We start from the raw sequence: 25,140 nt of genomic DNA, 5'->3' as shown, positions 1-25,140 counted from the left end.
GGAATCTCTGTACTATCTTCCAGAGTGGCTGCACAAGCTTGCATTCCCACCAACAGTATAAGAGGGTTCCCTTTTCTCTGCATCCTTGTCAACACCTGTCATTTCCTGACTTGTTCATTTTAGCCAATCTGACCAGTGTGATATGGTATCTCACTGGTTTTGATTTGTATTTCCCTGATGTTGAGTGATGTGATATATTTTTTTTTTCATGTGTCTGTTGGCCATTTGTACATCTTCTTCAGAGAAATGTCTGCTCATGTCTTCTCAGGGCAAGGCCTCAGTCTTGGTCACTCTAGGCACCACTGAGCCGGAGGGCCTCTCCAAAAGAAAAGAAGTTTAAAACAAAACAAAACAAAGGCAGAGGGAGGAGTAGGTGAACGCAAGACCGAAGGGAAAAGAGTGACCACAATTAGGGTCCAGCCCCACCCTTCACGTCTGTGGGACTTTGAGGATCCTGACTTCTCTAAGTCTCAGTGGCCTCAACTGTCGCGGGGAGTCTTGACCCTGCCAGGGCTGGACTGGCACATACACATAAAGGTCACATACATGCCATTGTTTGGCGCTGGACAGCAGTGTCACCTCCTCCCCGGAAAGCAAAGCGGAAGGTTCTAGCGTGCTCTTTGGAAAGGCACCCGAGACCTTGGAAATGCGGGGAGAATGAGGGCGCAGAGCTTGCCAACCTCACACCGGACTCCCTCCCCTCCCCCGCCCCGTCCGGTCCTTCCCACCCCTCCTCCCTCAACCCACCCCAGCTGCCCCGCCCCGCTCCCCACCCACTGCCAGCCTGGACGGTCTCAGCAGCGTGCCGCGGGGACCAGGTGTCGCCGGGGCGTGCCAAGATGCAGCCGGGGCTCTGGCTCCTCCTGGCCGCGCAGCTCACAGGTAAGCCCGGGAGACTCGCGGGGCGCGCGCGGTTGGAGCGGGTGGTCTGCCCTGGCCCCGAGAAGAGCCTGAGCCCTAGAGTTTAGAAAAGGCTGTCCTGGCGGGATGCAGAGCCCAGAGGCCAGGGCTGTGGGGGTCCCTGGGAGGAGGCGCAGCAGGCACAGACCCTGAGGGTGGAGAAGAAATTCACACGCCCCCCCCCCCCCCCCGCCGTCTTTATCCAGGGATCCCTGGAGCCCCTGGAGCTCCCCCAAAAGCCTGGAGCAGGGAGAAGAGAGGAGGGAGGAAGGCAGGGAGAAGGGTAAGGATTTAAGAAAGAAGAAAAGAGAAAGGGGAAGGAGGTACAGAGAGGAGGGGAAAAATCCACCCTTGTCTAGGGTTCCCACAGCGATGTGCCCTGGAAAGGGTTCCAGAAGCTCAGTTCTGGTTTTGATGTCCTGTACTTGGCCCAGCGTTTTGTCAACACATTTTTGATACTTCCGGGGAAGTACTTGCACAATCTGCCGAACACCAGGCTACTGCCCCTTCTGGGACAGGTGTGGCAGAGGACTCCCTAAGGGGTCCCCGTCTCCCCAGCACTCCCTGGCTTGTATGTGCTGTGTGGCGGGGTTCCCGGAACCAACCATCGGTGCTGGAGTTGGAATGTTGCAGTCCGCATGTAGCAAGGAAGTACCCCCTCATAAGCCCAACAAGACTGCCACTTGGAAGAAGCCTCAAACTGCCCACTAACCTATGATGGATTGCTGTCTTCCCCAGAAAGCCCAAAGCTGGTTATCCTGCCGACCGTGACAAGGTCTGCCAGGCCCCTGCTCTGACCCAGTGAGCTCAACCACATCTCCAGTAGAAACAAGTCCAGGCCATTCAAACCTAGTGGTTATTACTGATCTTTTTAGAAATAGCAGGTCCCTCTGAGTGTGGAATCACCGGGAGAGGTCAGATGAATACCATGAGACTGCATGGGTAGCAAGGCCCGGCTCTGAGTCTGGCACAGATACGGGGGTTGGCCACTGCCGGGTATTCAGCCTCTGGGGACAGAGGAAAGAGACCAGGGTATGTCACCTAGCAAGCCTGCGTGTCAGGACACAGGAAGGGGAACATACACACAAAGCCCCAGGTCCTTTTGGGGCCCCTTTACCCCTTAAGGAGTCACATCTAGGGACGCCTGGGTGGCTCAGTTGGTTAAGAGGCTGCCTTCAGCTCAGGTCATGATCCCAGCATCCTGGAATCAAGTCCCACATCGGGCTCTTTGCTGGGCAGAGAGCCTGCTTCTCCTTCTGCCTCTACCTGCCTCTCTGTCTGCCTGTGCTAGCTCGCTCTCCCTCTCTCTCTCTGACAAATAAATAAATAAATGAATAATCTTAAAAAAAAAAAAAAAGGAGTCACTTCTGGGCTTTCTTGCAGGAATTTCAGGAGTCTGCGTATTTGCAGACCCACTGTGTGCAGAGGGGGACAGGCTATCCACTCAGGAGAGGATCCCAGGTCTCCTCGATTCAGGGAGTGGCTCAAAGTCAGGTTGTGGGGCCCCAGACCTGGGTTTGAATCTGAATCCACCACATATGGGCTATGTGACCTTGAGCATGTCCTTAACTTGCCTGAGCCTCTCTTTCCTCACGTGTAAAATGGGTGTAGAACAGGACCTGTTGAGGATTAAATGACATAATGCATGCACCACGCTGGGCTCAGTTCAGTAAAGATGGGCAGCATCGTCTCTTATTATCGCCCCCAAGATATCAGTGACCCCCAAAGCAGTGAAGAAGCTTTATTCTGCTGAAAAGGCAGGATGGTGTTTAGGGAGAAAAGAGAAGAGCCAGCAGACACATGGGCACCAGGTACCATGTCATTCTTGATGCACGCAGAAGCTTGGTGTGGCCTGTAAGTGGAGTCAAAAAGCTTACGTTTGTGGCCTGCTATGGGACCATGAATCAGCCTGAGACACAAGCTTCGGCAGTGACTCTAGGCCGCTGCCTCAGTAGGCCAGCTCCCCTTGGGTACACACTCTCTCTCTCTCTCTCTCACACACACACACACACACACACTCCCTCTAGACTCCTGTGCCCTCCATGCCTTGCAGTTCCTGGGTCTCTGCCCCGGTCTGTAGGATTTCCCTTCCCCCCACAGCTAAAATGGAAGGCTCACCAGGTCAGATTCAGTGTGTAGGACTTGGCTGTGAAGGATCCATTCAACTCTTTCCTAAAATGTCATCTGCTGCCTGTAACAACTTGGTGTGGGACATGGAGACAATGATATACCAATGGACAGCACTTTACAGTTTGCAGTGCATTTTCTTGGACATCCTCACCCTCTCAGGCAAGCAGGACAGTGGCTCCCAGCTGCCCTGATCTTAAAGGGCAGAGGCGGACTCCTTGAATTCCTGCAATCCCTCCGCTGGTGGGGGGGCAGAGCTGGGTTCAAGACTGGGTCTTAGAGTTCTGGTCCGGTTCTCCATGAACAAGGCCCTCTTCGTCAGTGCTTCCCATCTTGAGACTAAAATGAAATCCCAGGACTGTTCTGGGGTGTCTGTCCTTCCCTTTGGGAATGGGGATCCAGTGACCTAGCACATGGTAGGCTGAGAATTGAGCGGCACCTGTGGCAATAGTGAGTTCCTCTTGCTTGAGCAGGTCTTACAGAAAGGGTGGCTGGCCCTCTTTTAGATTGGCCAGGCCAGTCCCCAGGCTCTGCCTCTATTTGGGGATCCTCCGGGCTGCCTGAGTCTTCTCTACCTGCTTAGAGCCTGTAAAGGTCTGTCCAGGGAGTGGCAGCAGGACAAGGTGAAAGACAGCTGGCTTTGACTTCAGACCTGGAATCTTTGAGTTTGAATCCCAGGTCACTTACTAACTGTTGGTGGGACTTGAAACAAGTAACTCCATGCCTCAGTTTCCTCATCTGTGTCATGGGGGGGGGGGGGAATCCCCAAATAAGTTTCAGGTTGGATTAAGATCATTCACACAAAAAATCAGGCATATAAGCATGCAAGCAATACATGGGAGCTCTCTCCCCATCCCCTCGGTCAAACTGGCCATAAGAAACACCTGCCTTGCAGATGGTCCCCTGGGATGTAGGTACTCGAGCTCTGAGTCCGGGAGCCACCAGCGGCATTTATCATAGCCCCTGGCTCCTGCAACTGGAGTGGCTGGGCAAACATGCTTATGATCTCTGTGCCTTCTGCTTCTCCTAGTTCTCCATGGCAGCTCAGTGCTGCTGCAGACCCCGCCGTCCTTAATGATTCAGACCGACAAGACGGTGACAATGTCCTGTGAAGCCACAACCTCCCGCACTAGCACAGGCATCTTCTGGCTGAGACAGCGCCAGGCTCCAAGCCCAGACAGTCACTATGAGTTCCTGGCCGTCTGGGATTCCCGAAAAGGGATTGTGTATGGCCAAAAGGTGAAGCAAGAGAAGCTGACTGTGTTTCTGGATGCCGGCCGGTCCATTCTCAAACTAACTAGCGTGGAGCCTGCAGACAGTGGTATCTACTTCTGCATGACCATCGGGAGCCCTGAGCTGAACTTCGGGAAGGGAACTCAGCTGAGCGTGGGTAAGAATCTAGCTCATTGCTACTGATGAGCGTGGAACACCTGCTGGGTGTTGGGTGCTGGGTGCGTGCCAGGCGAGGGAGCTGCCTCTGCTCTCGGCAAGCCCCACTCTGCCAGAGAGGATGTCAGCCAGGAGCAGTAGCCCATAGCTGGTAGGAGTACACTTACCCAGGGCCAAGCAGAAGCAGGGGTTTTACAGAGTCATTTCACTTCCCACTGCCCTCTACTCTGGGAGGTAAGAAGCGGATACCTATTGCAGGTGGGTTGCTTAGAAGCATTGCTGTTTCTTTTGGGGACAAGGCAGTGCTGTCCTTCAGCCACACCAGGCCTACATGAGGCTCTGCCTAGATTGGGCTCAGTTCCCAAACCTGACAGTGGTCTCAGAAATTCCCACCAAGAGTGCACACCAGGAAAAGAAGGTCCTCGCTCCCTGGACATGCCCAGTGAGAGCATTTCTAGGGCCGGCGGATGCTCTTACATACTGAATGGAGGGGCCTGTGGCTCAAACCTATGCCCAGAGGTACAGGGAGGAAGGAGACTGGACCCCAGGCCTAGCTGCAAATTCTGCTGTACTTTCACTGTGTGCCTTTGCACTGGTCCCTCTGCTCCCTGGGCCTCAGGTTTCCCGTCTGTTTCATGGGGCTGCCGTTGGCCTCCACAACACCCTCCAACCCCAAGAAGCTGCAGTTCTGAGAATTAAGTTCAGCACACCCCATAGAAATAGGTGATAAGTCACAGATGTGCTTTAAAAGTTCCTAATGCCATGTTAAAAAAGTAAAAAGAAACCAGCAGAATTAATTTAAATACTACATTATTAACCGATTTATCAACAAGATCATCATTTTAACTTGTAATCCATTTAAAAATTATTACTGAAATATTTTGCATACTCAGTGTTTGATGTGTTTCTTACACACGGCAACCCTCCAGTGAGACTGGCCAGTGGCACAGGGGCAGGTGGTCGCACTCTTGGACAGTGAGGAGTAAGCTCTGGGAGATGTCAGGCAATCGTGGCAGAAATTCTCAAAGACCTGCACCTGGCTTTAGCCCTTTCCCCATGTTAGCCTCTGGCCGGCTGACCCCCTGCGCTCCTCCCACTGTCCTGCTTCCCTCTCACCTGGGTTCTTCTCAGGCTGGGGACTGAAGAGTGACAAGGGGACACCCCCCGCCCCCCGGGAATTGGACCACTCAGAATGGGAAGACACAGGGACAGCTGGGACAGCAGCACAATTAGGAAGACAGAAACAGAGGGAAGCTGCTGCTGCTGTCCCTTCTCACCAGTTTTGCTCTTCAGTCAGGAGGTAGGGGTGAGGGTTAGCCCTCGGGGCGAGAAGCCCAGGCATCCTCAGCAGGGTGTCAGCTGATTCCTGTACTGAAAATTGGGCTTTGGGGGGTTTGGGGTTTGGGTTTAGTTTATTGTTTTTGTCTCTACAAATTTTCCCACAAATTTACCCATGTTTTCCCACTCATGAGATTTTGGGGTCTAGGAAAGATAGATGATGAAATAAACAAAACGGGCTTCTAGAAGCTTCCCCTCCACCTCCACCACCACCCACTCATGCCTGGCTTTGATATTTCCAAACCCTTCATGCTGCCCAGCTCTCTGAGAATAGCAGACCCTTCCCAAAACATGTGCCCGCAATTGCGTCATCTGGCCAGAATTCGGGTGTCCAGAGTCACACCCTGCCCCTCCTGCCGGAGGCCAGCACATACTGAAGGAGGAAGCTCGAGTAGTAAAGAAAGTATCTGGAGAAAGATAGGGCCTTTGGGGTGCCGCTTAACCATACCATGGGCTCAAAAGTCCTCTCCTTTTCAAAGAGAAGTGGGGAGATTTGAATGGGGGTGGGCAAGGGGAGTCAGGAGTCATCAAGGGGATCCAGCTCTGGGCAAGAGGAAATTAAAATGGAACGAGACTCCCCACAAACCTCTCATCAGACCCAGGCCCCTGAACCCAGCCAAGACATGCGAGGCCTTAGAGAGTTGGCTCCCCTGGAGGCTTCCCGCTGACCGAGAGACCTCTGTGCCTCCTTGTGTATGAAGTAAAGGGAACGGACCCTTCCAGGGCCATCGGGAGGAACAGAGGAAACATACTGGCCCACCCTGGGAGCACCGTAGCTGGTGTCCTTTTCCCTCTTACCTTAGTTTCCCTCAGCATTCCCATGGCCGAGGGCCTTGACCTGATGTGCCTAACTTTTTGTCAGAAGGCACTGGCACCTGAGTCAGGGCAGCGGCGTGAGAGCCCAGAGTCGGGGTCTCTTGGCTCAGATCCTGGCAGTGCTGTTTAAGGCTTTCTGAACTTTTTTAATTTTTTTAAAGATTTTATTTATTTATTTGACAGAGATCACAAGCAGGCAGAGAGGCAGGCAGAGAGAGAGAGAGAGGAGGAAGCAGGCTCCGCGCCGAGCAGAGAGCCGGATGTGGGACTCCATCCCAGGACCCTGGAATCATGACCCGTGCCGAAGGCAGAGGCTTTAACCCACTGAGCCACCCAGGCGCCCCAAGGCTTTCTGAACTTTGGACACACTATTTCAGTTCTCTGAGCCTAGGCCTCCTCGGGGATAAGATGGGGGTACTAGTGCCTGACCCAAAGTTGTTGGTTTCAATAAACATAAGCCGCAGCACTTGGCTGTGCCCCTAACACGTGGTGGGATTTAGCAGGGGCCCATTCTGGTGAGCTGGTTCTTCCCAGAAACCTCACGAAGCCAGCAGAGGAGAGCATGTTATCTCCACTTTCTGGGGGACACTCAGGTCAGCGAGGGTCCAGACTGTCCACTTTTTATATGGAAGATTGACTAGCCCTGAAATGACCATTTTGCGGGTGGCCTCTCCCTATCACCTTGATGCTAGAGTTTAAATTTATGGGATCACCATCTTCCCCCTCCTACCATTTTACAGAAAGTCATGGCAGTGAAACATCTTTGCTCACCTCCCAGAGACAAGGGATGGATTCAGCAGCATCTAGTGCTCACACCATTCCTGGCACCCCAAAGCCTCCAGTACCTCCTTTGGCTCTGTGTGCTTGTCCCCCTGCCCTGGCCCCATGCATCAGAGTGTGACCCTGGATTAGAACGAAAGAGAGGAGTGGCCCACCCAAGAATCAGGAGAGGGGTCGGGGGTCCAGGCAGGTTCTTTGCACTGTGGGGCCTCAGGGCCAGCCCCTCACATCGCTGCTGTTCATCTTTGAAATTAAAGGTTGAGACTAGACGTCCTTCCAGCTCCAGTACTAGATGATTTGTAAAGACACTTATCAAGGAAAGAAAATCCCCACTGCAACCTGCCCAGTGTTGTACATATGGGAAAGGGCACCCACTTCCATTCTATGAGCTTCCTCCATACACTTAGGAGTTGGCAGGTTGGCTGAGGGGCTGGTCTTGTCAAGGTTTCAGGGACTCTGGCTTCCCCTCAAGGTCTTCAGCCAGGGGAAGCCTGCTGTGGCCAGGGGGAGCGCAATTCACTGGGCCTGCTGTCTTCTTTAATTCTCATGACACTCCCAAGAAGGAACTGGGAGTCATCTTTATTTCAACAGATGGGGAAACCGAGGCACAGAAAAGTGATAGACGTTGCTCTAAGTCACACAGCAGTTAATCAGGACTTCTGGGGCTCTGTTCAGGACCATGTAGATGCAGAGCCCCTCTCTTTTCTGGACACCAAAGCAGCCCCCTGCCTAGACTCTCAGATAGGTCTGAGAGTTGGGGAAACACCTAGAAAATTCTATTGCTCTGTAAGCTTGGAGCCCTGCAGCAACCCAGGGAACAGTCACAGGGGCTTTAGCACCTGGAGGGAAGACATGAGATTTTAACATGTGTCTTGCTTACTTTCTGTAGTTGATGTCCTTCCCACCACTGCCCAGCCCACCAAGAAGACCACCACGAAGAAAAGGTGCCGGCCCCCAAGGCCAGTGACCCAGAAGGGTGAGTTCTCCCAGCTTCCTGGACCACCAGAAGCACAGCAGGGTGCCTGCCTTCCTCCCTTCCCTTCTTTCCTTCCTTCCATAAGCCCTTTCCATGTGTGGACTCTGGCCCGTTTCTCTGGCTCCAGCCAAGCTGGGCTCAGAAGGGAAGTCGAGTATGACCACAGTGCTGCCCTCCAGCAGCTCACAGTCTAGTAGGGGACACGCTTACAAATCATCACAGGGCAAAGCCTGTGTCCCCCCAAAAACCTGCACACCATATGCCTAGCAGCATTATTCATAATGGTCAAAAAGTCGAAACTCAGAAGTCCACCAGCTGATGCATAGATGAGTTAAATTTTGAATATCCATACAATGGAGTACTATTTGGCCATAATAGACAGTGCATTACTGATGCAAGCAGCAGGATGGATGAACCTTGAAAATATTACACAGTGAAAGAAGCCAGATGCAAAAGATCCTGTATTATGGGATCCCAGAATATGACATTTCAAAGAGACAGAAAGTAGGTTAGTGGTTGCCTAAAACTGGGGGGTTGGAAAGGAATGGGGAGTGATCGTGAAAGGGTCCAGGATTTTTTGGGGGGTGAGATGAAAATGTTCTAAAATTAGATTGTGGCGACTGATGGTTGCACAACTCTGTGAATATACAAAAAACCATTAAATTACACACTTGGAGCAGGCGAACTCTCTATGTAAAATCCATCTCAGTAAAGCTGTTAGCAACCAAAAATACCGAACCAGAAGGACCAGAACTTCAAACTTTCTCAGTTCTGATGCTTACCAGAGGACCTAACACACAGCACGTGCTAATATATGTTTGTTAATGAGTGAACAAGCTGTGTGTCTGTGCTGTGAGCACCAGACGCGGCAGATGGAGACGTGCATGCTTGCATGCCACACGCACACACACACACGCGTGCACACACTTCCCTTGAACCATCAGCCCAACTGTGTTTCTGGAAAAATACTTAACCTCTGTCCCACAAAAGATACTGATGACAAACAGAAGGTGTCATCTGCTCCTACCCATAGGACGAATGGCAGGGAAACCACCACACTAGAGCTGCCTGGCGCTCCTGGGGTTTCCCGGTCTTAAATATGTTAAGTAACAGAAGGAGCCCGAGGACAGGCATCTAGTGGGATTCAGGCGATGAGCCCAGGAAGCCACCCCATGGGGTCACAGTAATAAAGGAAGTCAGAACCCGGACACAGAAGGGCACAGTCTTGGGGAGCATAAAGGTGGAGATAGAATGACCTCATTGTATAAAGCATCTATGCCCCACAACTTTACCTAAAGGATTTTGGGTAGTTCATAACAGAAAATGACACAAAGGCAAACATCAGGGCCATGAAGTTGAGGGTGACTCTAGAGAAGCAGGGAAGCCAGCTGCACCAGAGGGAACACTTGCACAAAACCAGATAACTTGCACAAACCCCTGCCCCTCTATGGCGGCATGAAGAAACTACCCCAGGCGCTGGGTTCCAGAGCCTTCATCCCGGTTAAATTCTAGAGGAAAGCCGCTCTGTTCATCCTTCTCTAAGGACTGCTGAGCAATACTGAATTCTCTAACACTTCTCTTGGGGCACCTGGGTGGCTCAGTGGGTTAAGTGTCTGTCTTCGGCTCAGGTCATGGTCTCAGGGTCCTGGGATCAAGCCCTGCATTGGGCTCTCTACTCAGCAGGGAGCCTGCTTCCCCCTCTCTCTATGCCTGCCTCTCTGCCTACTTGTGATCTCTCTCTCTCTCTTTGTCAAATAAATAAATAAAATCTTAAAAAAAAAAAAAAACACTTCTGTAAGTGATGAGGACAAAGCTCTTTGAAGTTCTTACATCATTTCTTACATGGATCCTCAGTTAAGTCCCAGGGCAAATATGCAAGTCCAGCATTAGTAGGTTATTAAGAATAACCAGGATGAGTGTGAAGGTGGCCAAGTGGGGGCTGGGAGAGAAGTAGGTGGGGTTGCTTTTGGGGATGGGGGCCGTGGGACAGGGTACCCCAGTGGTAAGTCAGCCAGACTTAGGTGTGGGTCCCTGTCTGCCACTGTCTGTACTGTGTGCCCTTGGGCAGATGACTCAGCCTCTCTGAACCTCTTTCTTCATCTGTAACATCAGGATGTTTTCCTGGCATGATTGAATGAGGTGTTGTACATAAGGCACTCATCTTGAGGGGGGCACCCAGCTGGAGCTCAAAGTTTGTCATCATGAATGAAACCACATGGCCACCCTGGGGAAGGGCCTGCTCCAGAAGGCTTTGGGCTGTCCCTTGAGATGGCACTGAGAGGAACGGCTGGTGACCTCTAGGCTTCAGGGGACTGTGAAAACCGAGCAAGGCAAGAAAAGTCAGGCCAGATCCTACAAGTAGCCAACACATGAAAATAGGGTGACGCTAACAAATCATCAAGGACTGGAAGTGATGTATCATGTTAAACCACGACACTAGTGAAAATCAAACACTTTGATAATATCGAGGGTCGGCCAGGTGCACAGCTGGTAGTTAGGAGGGCAAATCGGTGCTGGCTTTTTGGAAGGCACTTCAGAAGGTCTGGCAACTTTAGGCGGACATAGGCAATAGTTTGGCCATTCCTGTTTTCTTTTTTCTTTCTTTCTTTTTTTTTTTTTTTTTTTTTTAAAGATTTTATTCATTTATTTGACAGAGAGAGATCACAGGTAGGAAGAGAGGCAGGCAGAGAGAGAGGAGGAAGCAGGCTCCCTGCTGAGCAGAGAGCCCGATGCGGGACTCGATCCCAGGACCCTGAGATCATGACCTGAGCCGAAGGCAGCGGCTTAACCCACTGAGCCACCCAGGCGCCCCTCTTTTTTTTTTTTTAAAGATTTTATTTATTTACTTGTCAGGGATAGAGGGAGAGCGAGCGAGCACAGGCAGACAGAGAGGCAGGCAGAGGCAGAGGGAGAAGCAGGCTCCCTGCTGAGCAAGGAGCCCAATATGGGACTCGATCCCAGGACGCCAGGATCATGACCTGAGCCGAAGGCAGCCGCTTAACCAACTGAACCACCCAGGTGTCCCTGGCCATTCCTGTTTTCAATATCTGCCTCGGGCAGGCTCCTACTTTAGGAAGAATGTACCAGGGGCTTCTCTGGGGTTTTTCGTAAAAGCAAAACATAGGAAGTAAACAAAATGCCCATCCGAGGACCAAGTAATCCATGATACATCCAAACTGCAAAGGTTACTCTGCTAGAAAAAGTATGTGCTGAGGTATTATTTAAAAAGATTTCTCTTATTTATTTTTAGAGAGAGGTGGAGGGAGGGGCAGAGCAAGAGGGAGAGAGCGTCTCCAGCAGGCTCTGCGCTGAGCGTAGAGCCTGCTGCGGGTCTCATTGTCATGACCCCGGCCTGAGCTGAAACCAAGAGTCAGACACTCAACTGACTGCCCCACCTGGGGGGCCCCCAATCTATTTAAGTGAAGAAAAAAATGGTTTGCCAAATAATTTGTACAATATAAGTCACTGTGTGCTTTAAAAAAAAAAAAAAAAAAAAAAAACCTGTATGTGTCTGTGTAAATGATGCATGTGTAAACACAAAGAGAAAGGTACCAAATTAACCATAGCATGTTTGTTTCTGTTTTTTTTCCTGTGAGGGGTCTAGTTTGCCAAGGAGCTCTCTAGCCATATACTCAAATCTTTTACAATGAAAATATATTCAGCTGTCTCTTGTGTAGTTAAAATAAGAGCTTTAAAAATAAATAGTAAAAATCTCTTTACCAGGCATGAAAATTATCTCCTTTGAACATAAGTAGCTCCTGAGCTTAATTAATTTTTTAAAAGAGTGATGTAGGACACAACATTTTCCGTGTAAAATTATCTCAGTGTGTTTCAAGTACCTAGAAAGAAAGACGAGAAGAATATGCAAAAAAAAAAAAAAAAAAAAAAAAAAAAAAAAGTGGCATTCCCTGGGAGGTGGGATTTCTGGTTGATTTTTCCCTCTTTGTATTTTTATGTGCTCGCCTCAGATGTTCAGTGAGTGTGTCTTTTCCAGGCCCGTCCTGTGGCCCTGTCACCCTCGGGCTCCTGGTGGCCGGAGTCCTGCTTCTGCTGGTGTCCTTGGGAGTGGCCATCCACCTACACCGTAAGTTGTACCCTCTTGGACCACTGTGGTCCAAGCTTTTGCTGTTGGAGATGTCCCTAAGCATCCTTCCTTCTCTAGGGAAGGGAGACAGATAGCAGAAGTTTATACCCATCCCCAACCCATGGAAGCCGCGGAGGTGATTTGTGGCCTGATGCCACGCTGCAGGGATCAGAGACCATGCCGTCTCTGGAGTCAGACCTGGGCTTGAAGCCAACCCCACTATTTGCCGATCTAGGGGCCTTGGGCGTGTGCCCTGGCCTCTCTGAGCCTCAACTACCCCATTCAGGAGTAACAATGTTACTCACCTTCCAGGGTTGCTGTTGGTAAAGTCCTGCCCAGAGGTCCCAACCTGGGGTATAAGCTCAGTCAGTGGGAACTCCCATGAACACTCAGGATGGAATCAGAACACAGAAGACATGGCACTGGGGTTTGGGTTATGTTCCCAGAAGCTCGGACTCCTCCTCCTTTGTGAGACTGCAGGGAGACTGAAGATGACTGTCTCTCAGCCACTCTGGAGACGAGATCATCTCCTGCTCTGGGCTCCCAGGCTTTAGCAGAAAAGGGGGAGCTGCAGGGAAAGCCCACATGGCAGCCCAAGAGCCCCGGACCCTACCCCTGGCCTTTCTGCTCACCTGTGTCACCACGAGCAACTCACTGACCCTCTCTGGGCTTCTATAAAATAGGGGAGGGTGGCTCGCTGGGGCCTCGACTTGATCAGTGACTCTTTTATAGGTCATAGACCCCTTTAAACTTGTGATAGCAAGTACAGATCCTCTCCCCAAAAAAATGTGTCATGTGAACATTTTTATGTAACATTGCCATTCACGGAAGGATCCATGTGTCCCCATTAAAGTTCAGTGGTCTGCAAAACTTTTCCATCAAGGATCTTTTTTTTTTTTAAAGATTTTATTTATTTATTTGACAGACAGAGATCACAAGCAGGTAGAGAGGCAGGCAGAGAGAGAGGAGGAAGCAGGCTCCCTGCTGAGCAGAGAGCCCGATGCGGGGCTCGATCCCAGGACCCTGAGATCACGACCTGAGCCGAAGGCAGCGGCTTAACCCATTGAGCCACCCAGGCGCCCCTCCATCAAGGATCTTGTTAATAAAAACTTGTTAAATTATGAACCCCAGCTGCAAATAGACCGGAAGTTAACTCTTAAACTCTAACTGCAAATAGGTGTATTTATTTCATATAGTAAGTATGTTATTAAATGTGTTTCGTAACTGAAAAGTAATAAAAGATGAGATAGACCTGTAGATAGACATGCCCTCACTTCTTTCCCGCATCCTGGTGGGAAAAGTTGTGATTCCTCTAGCTCGAGACCACCTGTCTGCACAGCTCTCCATTCCCGACCTGCTGCGAAGGACAAACTAGCATGTTTAAGAGCACACAGGCTGGAGTAGATTCACTGAGTTCAAATTCTGGCTTTACTGCTTACTAGCTGCAAAACTTTGGGCAAGTAACTCTGTGCCATGCATGCTCTGGTACTCAGTTTCCCCATATACCCAGTGGAGAAACTAAGAGGAGTCGTCACAGGTTGGCTGTGAGCCTGGCGCCAGAAAAGAGGTCTGAGGTGCTGTTTTCCCCCCTCCTCTCCCTCCTCGCTGTCTGAGGCTGGGTGTCGGCACCCCACAGCCCACACCAACCCGCGTTCTTGTTTTCTTCTTCTTCCAGGCCTGCGGAGGAGAGCCCGGCTTCGTCTCCTGAAACAGTAAGTACTTAGGGCCCCAGAAAAGTGCCGGTGATGCGGCCCTGGGTATGGTATCGGCCCCTGCTGTTGCCACAGCCTCTACCTGCAGGAGCCAAAGCCAGACCCCGACCCCACCTGCAAAAAAATCTTAGACTGTATAAATAGAGGGAGCCGTAGAGTTCAGGAAGAGAGATCATCTGAACAAATGAACATTCTGGGTATTTCAAGCACGGACTTAGCTCTTAGAAATGATCACAGTCAACTCTTGCAAGCATAGAATGCAGGAGGATACCCCAAACCCTTGCCCACGCAGCATTTCATTTGACTTGGTCCTGCAAGGATATAGGAGAGTTATTGTTACAGACTAGTTGGACGACTTGCTCAGAGCATTTGGGTTAGGAAAGAGCAGGACTGGATTGGAGGCCAAGGTAGTTCACTGCTTCCTTCCTTACTGGTGTGGGGCGTCGGGCAGCCTGGGTCCCTAGAGTTGGCAGAATGAAAGGCTGAGTCACACAGACATGGAAGCTAAAAAGCACTAGTTCTTCAGGCCCCTGAGCTGTGTGAGTGCGGGCAGAGCCCCCCGAGGCTGACACCTTGAGAGGCCGATGGCCAGAGGCTGCTTCCAGCCTAAGGGACTGCCAGGCCTCAGCCTGGCCATGGGCAGTGTTCTTGGATTACATTTTCTTCCTCAAAAGACTGTTTCACATCTACCTCTCTCATTAATGACAGTCCCTTCCATCTAGAGGTGTTCGGGGGGGCGCGGGGGGAAGAAAGCCCATCATGCCTCTAGATTGAAGAGGGCAACAGGGCCTGGTGCTCATGAGCTCTGGCTTGGGCTTGGGGGTTTGGATCCTATCTGCCACTCACCAACCGTGGGACCGTGGGCAAGTGGCTTAAGCCCTCTGAGCCTCTGATTCTTCACCTGTAAAACAGGATCATGGTACCTGCGCCCAGCCCTGGTCCCACAAAGTCAGACAAAACTCATGTCTCTGATGAAAGTCAGTTCTACCAAGGAACAAAAATGTCTTCCTAATTACTTAAAATTTAAACTCCATATAAACTCTGTATTATATTCTCTGCATTATTATATACATTATTACTTGTCTATATATTTGCTTGACTAGAGATAGTCACTGAAACATGCCTGCTGTCTTTTATGGGCAATTTTCAATGATAGCTTTGATGGTGTACCCTTCCCACAATTTGATGTGCTGGACTTAGAAGATATCCCCTACCTAAGAGACAGTAACCTGAGTGTATTTGTCTGAGCCTAGATCTGCAGAATATTCTGTTCAGCATCTTCCCCATGGTGACTAATGAATCCCCATCAGGGTACTGCCCCTGCTCAGCCCTGTTTTTTTTTTTTTTTTTTTTTTTTTTTTAAGATTTTATTTATTTGACAGACAGAGATCACAAGTAGGCAGAGAGGCAGGCAGAGAGAGAGGGGGAAGCAGGCTCCCTGCTGAGCAGAGAGCCCGATGCAGGGCTCTATCCTAGGACCCTGGGATCATGACCTGAGTTGAAGGCAGAGGCTTTAACCCACTGAGCCACCCAGGCGCCCCGTAGCCCTTTGTTTTAACTTGTTCCCTGGTGATTTGATGCCAGCTTTATGGGATTTCATGCTCCGGCAAACCCAGGGGTGCTGAGGATCCACCGAGGTGGGGAAGGAGCTGGGGGTGGTCACGGGGGGGGGCCGCGAGCTCCCTCACCCTCTGCTCACAGTACTGCCTCATGGACCACCTGTAGTTACACTTGCTTAAGAGAAATCATTTGAGCAAAAGGGTTTGTGGCTAAAACAAAGTTTGGAAATCACGTCTAGTTTTGCTACCATGATCCAGGTGTGGGCCAAGGAGTCCATGGGCCCCACAGATCAGCTCTTCTGAACTCAAACTTCGATTTGGAGCAGACGCTCCCCAGCCCGAAGCTGAGTCTGGAAAATCTTCCCATCAGCAAGCCATATTCTTCTGGCCCCTGAGTGTACATTTGTGACTAGCTTCTCTTAGAAGGTCCTGCAGGAAGTAACACTATTCAAAGCTAGAGGCTTTGGGCTTTGTTTTTTGAGCTTCTTAACATTTTTTTTTAATGACTAAGTTGGACCCTAAGAACAGATTAACGGAAAACTCCTGGCCTGGGCTCCTTACTGGAAATACAGCCCTGGATCCTCACCTGTCATTTGTCTTTGTTACAAGAAATGCATATCATTTCCCTAAAAATAAGTGGTGTCTCAACTTGCTGTTGTTTTCAGGTTTTATAAATAAGCAAAAAATTTGCTTTTGGGGTCCTGCTACAAAAATGCATTGGTCAGTAAGAAGCGACATCTGGAAAAATGAGAGAGAAGGGCCACGTTCAACTCACTCCACTGTGGAGATTTCACGGACCTGCTGAAGTTGCCTGCTTTTAACTATTGCAAGCGCTCTCTGTGGGCCTCACGCATGGGAGCAACTTGTTAGTTGGTCATCGGGAGTCACAGAGAGAAGGCTTCAGAGCCCCCCAAAAGCTTCCTGCAACTCGGAGTTGGGGGGCACCCTGGAGGATGGAGTAGAAAATGCCGCCATGACACCACTTCCAGCTCCCGAACTCCCCTGGGCTGGGCTGGGGCCTTTATGTTGGCCCCCTTCTCTCCAGTTGCTTTGCCCCAAAGGGGCAGTGACATGGAGTCCTGAGTCTCTCATGGGATGGCCCAGGATGGCTCCTCCTTGGCCTTGCCAGGCTGGGGCTGACTGTCCTCATTGAGATCCCCAGAGACCAGCCCCAGCTTGGAAACCAGCTTTCTGTGAAAGGTGGACCTGACTCCTGCGGTTACTCCAGCCTCCGGGGATGTTCTTTTGGGTCTGAGGACTTGTGGCTTTGAGAATGGGAAGTCACTTTATCTCCTATTAGGAATATCACACCCCCCCCCTCCCCGCTTTCACTTCTGCCCTCCCATGGCTTGTAAATTTCTCTGTCACTTTCTGTTCTTTTTATGAAAATGTCTTGGTTGTAAAAATAAAGCCCTGAATAAAAGATGCAAATGAGTCCTGTGATGGAAAAGCACAAAGCCCATCTGTACGGTAAAGATCTTGACGCTCAGCTGAAAAGAAATAATAAGGATAAAATGTGCCCATGCTCATTTGCCCCTGTGACATGCTGTCGTCCGTGTTGTAGGCTCAAGGAGAGTCTCACAGGTTGGGAAGCACCCCAGCACCCAGCGCCAAGCAGTAGGGGCCTCAGGGCTGACCTCGGGCCGTTCCAAGCCACCTTCACTATACCTGTTTGGTTCTACTGAGTGGAACCCCAGGGAGTCCTAGCCACAGACTGCTGACCTTGTACTAAAGAAAAGATGAGAGGCATAGGGTCTCTCTCTCAGCTTTGATGGGGAAAGCAAATGCTAGGGGAAAATGCTGAGCTGGAAGAGGGAGTTGAGACGAGGATCAGATCTCGTGCCTTCTGAAAAAGCTCGGGGTGGGGACCTGATCTTAGTTCCCCTCCCTGGGCTTTCACAGTGTAAAAGCTACTGAGCCAAAAATGAGTGCAGCCTTAGGCTGAGTTAACAGAAGCATCAGGCCAAGGGAGAACAGAGCCCCCACGTGCTTTTCCTGGTCTGCTGGGAGGGGCCCTTGATGAAGGGCAGTGGCAAACCAGGCTCTGCTCAGAAGTTCTGGCAGCCACAGAAAACAGGAAAGGAAAGATGGGTCGAGGGGAGGGGGCATCTGAGATGCTGCCTGTGGAGTGAAGGGTGCAGAACTAGGCGTGGTGGGTGGGAGTTAGAAGGTGTTGGTGCAAGAGGTTCTTGAGAAAAGCAAATGCTCTCTGCCCATCAGCTCTGAGGACGACTGGACAAGCTGCCTGCCAGGTTCCCAGGGAGAGGGGAAGGAGCCCAAGCGGCCCCGGCCAGACTCCTCTCAGGTTCATGTTTAAGGTGGGCTTCTTGCTCTGAGACATTCCATTTAGTGATAAGAGACTAAAGCCCAGGGGTGTCTGGGCGGCTCAGTCGGTTAAGTATCTGCCTTCAACTCAGGTCTTGATCCTGAGTCCTAGGATGCAGCCCATCCCCCTGCTCATCAGGGAGTCTGCTTCTCCCTGCCCCTGTTCCTGCCCCTTCCCTTGCTCAGGCTGGCTTCCTCTCTCTGTCCTTCACACATTCTCTCTCTCTCTAATATAAATAAATAAAATATTTTTTTTAAAAAAGATAGAAACTAAGCCCAGAGGCGCAGCCTGCCTTCCCTACAGGCTCACACCCAGGCCACAGCGGAAGTAAGAACAGGCCTCCAGGCCCCTCTCCCCGCTTCTGTCTCGGCTATATAGCAGCATCTCCCTATTGCTGTCTTTGCGATCACATTTAGTTGTTTGCAGATTCACATGGGGGTAAGGTTGGGGGACCAGGGCCGGGGAAGGGGGGCAAGGGGGGCGCACCTCCGTCTCTTTTCTGTGCCGCAGGCACCTGCTACAGCTTGGTCTGCCCAGAGAGCTAGAGCAGGCTTGGCTGCCAGCAGCAGGGGTTGCGGTGAAGAGGTCTGCACCCGGCACCTGACTTTTGTTTTGAAGAAGGAACTGAGCATCTACTACTTTCTGGAGGTCCATCATGGCAAAATATTTTTTTAAAGAATTTTTAAACCTAGCTATCTTTTGACTAGTAATTTCATCTCTAGGCAATTATCTTTAACACACACACACACACACACACACCTCAAAGTTACATGCACAAATACCCATCAGATTAGTTTTTGTCGTCCTACTTATTAGCCAAAAATTGGAAGTAATCCAAATGTCCATCAGAAAAAGATCAATAGGGGCGCCTGGGTGGCTCAGTGGGTTAAAGCCTCTGCTTTCGGCTCAGGTCATGATCCCAGGGTCCTGGGATCGAGCCCCACATCGGGCTCTCTGCTCAGCAGGGAGCCTGCTTCCACTTCTCTCTCCCTGCCTCTCTGCCTACTTGTGATCTCTGTCTGTCAAATAAATAAATAAAATATTTAAAAAAAAAAAAAAGAAAGAAAAGAAAAAGATCAATAAAGAAAGAAAAAGACAGATCAGTTGTGATACAAGGGAATCCATGCAGCTGTTAGGGAATGAGTGAGACCCATGCATCCTGGCTTTCCATGACACTTACTACACCTGCATGTGCTTGAACATCTGTATTGATTATCCTCATTTTAAATGCAATATATGGCCACCATTAAAATTCAAGCACAGTAAAAGCAGGCAAAGCAAATACACATTAAAGTCAGGATATGGTTACCCTTATTGCAAGGTTGCTCAGTAGGAGGGAGTATGAAGTTTGGGGGGGTGCCGTGTCCTGTCCCCTGTCAGGGGGCTGCTTCCATGCGTGTGTTCAGTTTGTGGAAATCACTGAGCTGTATGCTCATGGTATGCCAACTCTCATATGTACGAATGGAAATAGATAGAGATTATACTCCAACAAAGACATGTTTTGTATATCTAAGTACAGAACATTGCGGAAATATGCAAAATTGGCATTAAAATTTTCTTGCCCTCCCAGATTTTTTCCTGCATGTGTTCTTTTAAACAGAAGTCAAAATCTTATAAAATGTAATACGTAATACCTAAGATATAGAATATAAAAAAAAATCAAATCTTATTATTCTGCAAATTTGATTTTTTTTTCTCTAGTAATATATCAATGCCTCTAAACATATTTGTATATGCATAGAAGAAGGTCTGGAAGGGTATACTCCAAGCTGTTAATGGTAGTGACTCTGGGGAATTTCCACTTCTGCCTTGTACATTTCTGTGTTGTGTGAATTTTTACAGCAATCGTGTGACTTTTATAATTGGGGGTAAAAATAATTTGGAAAAAAAGAAACAGTCTTTTTAAAAAGAGGTTCTGATCGTCATAATATTAAAAAATTGGAATCCGCTCCAGTAGCCATCAATGAGAGATTTGTTCATAAGTCATGATTTTTAAAAATCTGAGCAATGGAAATCATGTGATGCATGTGGGGGCTGCTGGACAGCAGGGCCTAAGTCTCCAGTCATGCAAACGTGAGCAAGCTCCCGTAACATCTGCGGGCCTCAGTTCTGTCCTGTGCAGCAGCAGTCTCTGTCTCTCTGCCTTACTGTGGGGCATGCAGATAGGAGGGTCTGAGACCAGTGCTGGTTGCCCCAGTCGGCCCTCCTCTCAGCGGGAAGCAAGGGTAGCCAATTCTGGGTGCCAGCCTGCAGGTGCAGCACCCAACAGCACAAGTTCAAAGGAAGAAGGGGGCTCCTCCACCACCCCCTCCCTTTCATCCTTACTCATCCCCACCCCTGCCCCCACAGCTTGTGTCTCTCTACCTGTAGGAAGTGGGCAACTTGTTTTCACAAAGTGATCCCCGGTCCTGTGTGGGCTGCAGAGCTGATCGAATCTACCACCCAGTCAAAGGAAAAGAGAGAAAGAGCCCTGTCTTCAGAGGCCTTTCCAGGTGTGGAGGACCAAAGAGATTTCCTCCACCACTTCTTGGGAAACCTCCCCAGATGCGTCACTCACACTCCTAGCTGACTGTGACTCACGGGTTCCTGGAGACCCGCGGGCGATCTAACTGGGTGCCTCAGCCCAAACAGAAGGAAGCCACGTCCCCCAACACCAAATCAGTTTGGGATTCACAGACACATGCCTGTCCCCTGCCCCCGGAGCGGGGCTGGGGGGGTGGTTCTTGTTATGCTGAACGCCTAAGGGCTGAAAAAGGACTCTATTCCTGCACAGTTTCGTGGGCTTTCCTGGATCCTGTTTTCTCCCCCTCGTTAAATACCTTTTATGTGCAAGTACCCATCTTGAGCTTAGCTTGGGCTTTAGAATTTGAAAAAAAAAGTCCATGTTTCCTTTCATATATATATATATATATTTTTTTTAAGATTTTATTTATTTATTTGCGATTGAGAGCATGCGCAGTGGACGGGCAAAGGGAGAGGCAGAGTCCTGGCTGAGCAAAAAGTCCGATGTGGGACTCGATCCCAGGACCCCAGAATCATGACCTGAGCCAAAGGAAGATGCTTAACTGCCTGAGACATCCAGGTGTTCCTTTTCATATATTTTTAATTGCAGACTGTCTCCCGCCCTGTCCCCTTTGACAAGCGAGCTCATCACCTGCCTGCTCTCCGAGGTTAGTCCTCATCTTCTTCAGGCTTCTCCATGACAGTTCGAAGGTATTTATTCCGGGCACCTTCTGTGTGTCCTGCTGGCCCTGAGCTGGGACCGGGGGAACCAGAACAGACACAGCCTGGCCTCCCGGGTCCCTCCTTACTGGCCAGTCCCTGATCTTCTGGGGGGGACCAAGGCCTGTGGGAGACCTCTGGCCCCATCCTGCCTCCCACATACACAGTCAGCATTCCTGAGCCTCGAAACCAGAATCTAGATGAATAAAAGAGGAAGCAAGAAGCCCACTTGCTGAGCTAGGAACACAGCCTACCCTTGGCACCCCCTCAGCCCTCTCCACCGGCTCCCCCACCCAGCCTATCTGGGCCCTGAGGTTGTGAGGACTAGACTTAGCCACACTTCTCAGTGTTTGCTTTGACAGGTACAGTCAACCAACACCTTGGAGACCATATGCCCGACAAACTAGTGACTAACTGAGCACCTATAGAGTTCTTGGCACCAATGATGCGTTCAACAGACACTACCCCTAACTCCATAGGCACAAAGCATCGTGGGGGACATAGACACAGGCCCAGCACTTGTGTGACTCCAAGAGCGAGTGCCCTCGCCGACCCAACCTTGTGCCAGTCCTGGACGGATGGTAAACGGGTGAACAGGCAAATACCCATGTGATGTTAACACAAGCAGAAGGCACGAGTTGCCACCCGACAAAAAGTACTCGGCTGGGGGCAGAGTATGAGGCCTTTCACAGTAGATTTTGTGGAGGTCTCTGCGGTTGGGTGGGGACAAAGTTAAGAGGGGAAGATTTGAAGTGTTGGTGGGGAGGCGGAGGCCCATCTTCCCCAACACAGCCCTCCACAGCCCCCAGTCAGCATCCTGTGGGCCAAAAGCTGGTTGCCTGGCTAGACTTGCTGTCTAGGTCTAGCCTCGGGCCAGCTTTTGGCCCACAGGATGCTGAAGGGGCTAGGCCAGGCCAAAGGGAGGCCGTGGCTCCTGTTCCTCTGCCCTCTACCCTCACTCCACCCTGGGGTTCTGCCATGCCTGGGGAGCCAGGGAGGCCTAAGGAGCAGAGAGCCATGGGAGGCTCGCCCAGCACAAATGAGAGGACTGGCCAAGCCTCTGGGTAAGCAGGGCAGGACAAGTTGGAGGTGAGATGGGCCTTCCTTCTAGCCCACCGTTTTCCCCACCGCCACGCTAACACTTCTGGTTTGGGACGGGGACAGAGGACGACTTTCACAGGGCAAGCAGGCCTTCGTGGAAACCCTTCCCTAGAGCACACTCAGAGGCCACCTGGCCAGAAACTCAGCCTCCCTTCTCTCATGGCCGACCTTGAGGCATTGGGGTTGAAGGAGGAGAAAAGGCAGGCTCACTGGGGCTCTGATGGGAGCCAGAGCTTGCTAACCGTTCTCCACATCTTCTCGGGCCGCTGTGGAGCTTAGCAGTGGAAGAGGGTGACACTGTTGGGATTTAATCTGTGCCTCTTCAGAAGGAGTGAGCCCCTGTGTGTTTGCCTCGTAGACGGTTCCTGATTATTGTGCCCCACAGGGCCTTTCAGGGGACAGCTGTCCCACAGTTGAGCCTGGACAGCCACGGCTGATGTTAACTCCAAACCTCCGCACTCTCCTCCCTGCCCTGAGATAAATGAAGCCCTCTGAGTGTGTCTGCGTGTTCAAGAGAGGACAGTTGATTCACAAGGTCTCATCTGTCCTGCCATGACCTCTACACCAGTTTCATCTCCAGACAATGGGTGGTGACTAGGTCAAGGTTAAGATTACATTTTCCAGGAAAATGGAAATCTGTCATTTGCATCCAGATGTCCCTGGGTAGGTGAAAACAGTCAGAGTGACAGCCCTCAGTGCGGAGAGGATGTGGACAAGGGCACTCACGGGGGTTGCTGGTGGTATCACAAGACACTACCGCTGTTTCCCTTTTGGAAAAATGGTTTGGAAGTATCTAGTAACGTCTAATATAAATCATATATTCTACCCCAACAATCCAGGGAATACACCCCCATAAAGTAATTATTGCAAAAGAGTAAGTATACTTACACGTTTATATACTTATACATTTCTCTTGAGACAAATAAAAACTGGAAACAACCCCCAGTTCATCGATACGCAATTACCAAATAAAATGTGATCTGTACATGCCCTAAAATAACATCACATGGCCATTAAAAGAATGACTCAAGACAATGATTTCGTGAGATTGCCAGGAATCCCTAGGGAGGAAAAGGTGGAAAAGGACGAAAATTCTCCTTCAAAGCAGAATTTGAAACATGAGCCTATTTTTTGTAAAGCAAGTGATCACCCACGGAAAACCATGTACATGTCTCGGGCTGAGGGTACCCGAGCCTATGATCATGCAGATGTCACCGTAGAAGGAGATGCGTCTCACCGCCCATACTGGGCATGAGCGCTGGGCAGCAAATATTCCCCTGGAAAAGGAACCAGCTTTCCTGAAGTAAGGATATATCGAAACAAAAGAATTCCTCCTTTTTTTCCTATTCATTAACTTGATTGCTAAAGTTCAATTTTATAATACTCTGAAAAGCACCTAAGAATCAATATTTTTATTCATTCGCACACTCCCTAATTTCAAAAGGGACTTGGGGCACGTGACACAGCTACACACACAAAGGGAACAGTACAAGAAGACAAAGCAGCAATGGAATGGGGGAGTGGGGACAAAGCGGTGGCATCCGGGTGGCGACAGCACCTGTCAGTGTTCAACACACATTTCCTACTCTAGCTGAGCCATTGGTAGGTACCACATGAAGACTTGATGGTACCATGCCCTTCACCTTGCTTGATCAAGTGTTATCACCTCTTTCTATTTTTAGTTTTCCAGTCACTCCAGGTAATTTATTTTCTCCTCTCTATTTGCCTAAAATTGCCACTCACCACCCCAGAGCCACTGTGCTGCTCTGGCTGTGGGTTCGTGTGTCACCACCTGGCTGCCTGGTCGGTTATGTGAGAGCACGCAATTGCCACTCGTTCAGACTTTTTTTTTCACAGAGGTAGAATTTGTACAGTAGCTAGACCTATTGTCCGTTCCTACACTTCAAAAAAGTGGCATTTCAAGCATAGGTACAATGAGGTCATTGATTTACTTGGGCATGACCCTGTGGATCATTTTATTTATTTGTTTGTTATTTAACTAATTTCTTGAAAAGCACGAGATAATACTTCCTTCTTCTCCCCAGACTCTTGGTTTTTAATTTTTTTCTCAGGGTCCTAGAACTTGGCTGGTTTCTCAAAGCGTCAGAATCCCAGAAGCGGATCTTCAGTTTTTACTGTGACCCCCTCCTGCTGCTCTCTTCTCTTCCCCCCACACCCCTCCCTTCCGCCCCAAGCCCTCCCCCCGCACCCCACCCAGCGAGGGAAGGGGAGCTGCAGTTTTCCCACAGGCTTTGTTACTGGTCACCAAGGTTTTGAATTCTGGATACCTCTGTCCTCACAGTAATGTCCTGTGTTTCCCATCCTTAGGTCCTAGCAGAGGGAAAAAATGCAGAGATAGAGGAATGTGACTGATCCAGCTTTTTGGAATCAAGGTTTTCTTTCTCAAAGGCAAAAACCTCTTCCTCCCAATAAGGTTATCAGCTACTAGACACATATGGACCAATTTACAATCACTGATTCTAATAATTAAAATGAGAATAGAACCCACTAGAATATTTGGAGTGCATGACACCAGTAGCATTTACATACAAGGGGAAATAATGGATTATATAATAAAGGATTAACATAATAAAGCGATTACTGGTTAGCTACTTGAAAAAAAATTAAGTTTTCACACTTCACATCTTACGTGGAAAGAGTCTAGGTGTCTTAAATAAGTGAATACTTTAAAAAAAATATACTGAAAGCAAGATATTAGGAGGTCAGTAATTAATTTATAAAAATAAATATGAACTTGTTTCTAATACAGATCAGAACTGTTTAAACAACAAATTTTTAAAAGGAATGCA

The 25,140-nt window shown here is 49.8% G+C and overlaps 1 protein-coding gene across 1 annotated transcript; it reads left to right on the top strand.

The window, feature by feature from the left end:
• The first annotated feature begins 747 nt into the window (after positions 1 to 747).
• CD8B (CD8 subunit beta) lies at positions 748 to 16,991 on the top strand. Its single transcript, XM_059188319.1, has 6 exons — positions 748 to 882; positions 4,058 to 4,417; positions 8,240 to 8,326; positions 12,321 to 12,410; positions 14,086 to 14,122; positions 16,347 to 16,991. Exons 1-6 carry the CDS (start codon positions 840 to 842, stop codon positions 16,357 to 16,359), a joined length of 630 nt encoding a protein of 209 aa, XP_059044302.1. The 5' UTR covers positions 748 to 839; the 3' UTR covers positions 16,360 to 16,991.
• The last annotated feature ends 8,149 nt before the right edge of the window (positions 16,992 to 25,140 follow it).

The sequence above is a fragment of the Mustela lutreola genome, chromosome 9 (assembly GCF_030435805.1).
Source record: "Mustela lutreola isolate mMusLut2 chromosome 9, mMusLut2.pri, whole genome shotgun sequence".
In the NCBI taxonomy this organism is placed as follows: domain Eukaryota; kingdom Metazoa; phylum Chordata; class Mammalia; order Carnivora; family Mustelidae; genus Mustela; species Mustela lutreola.
This window is presented reverse-complemented; position numbering and strand designations above follow the sequence as displayed.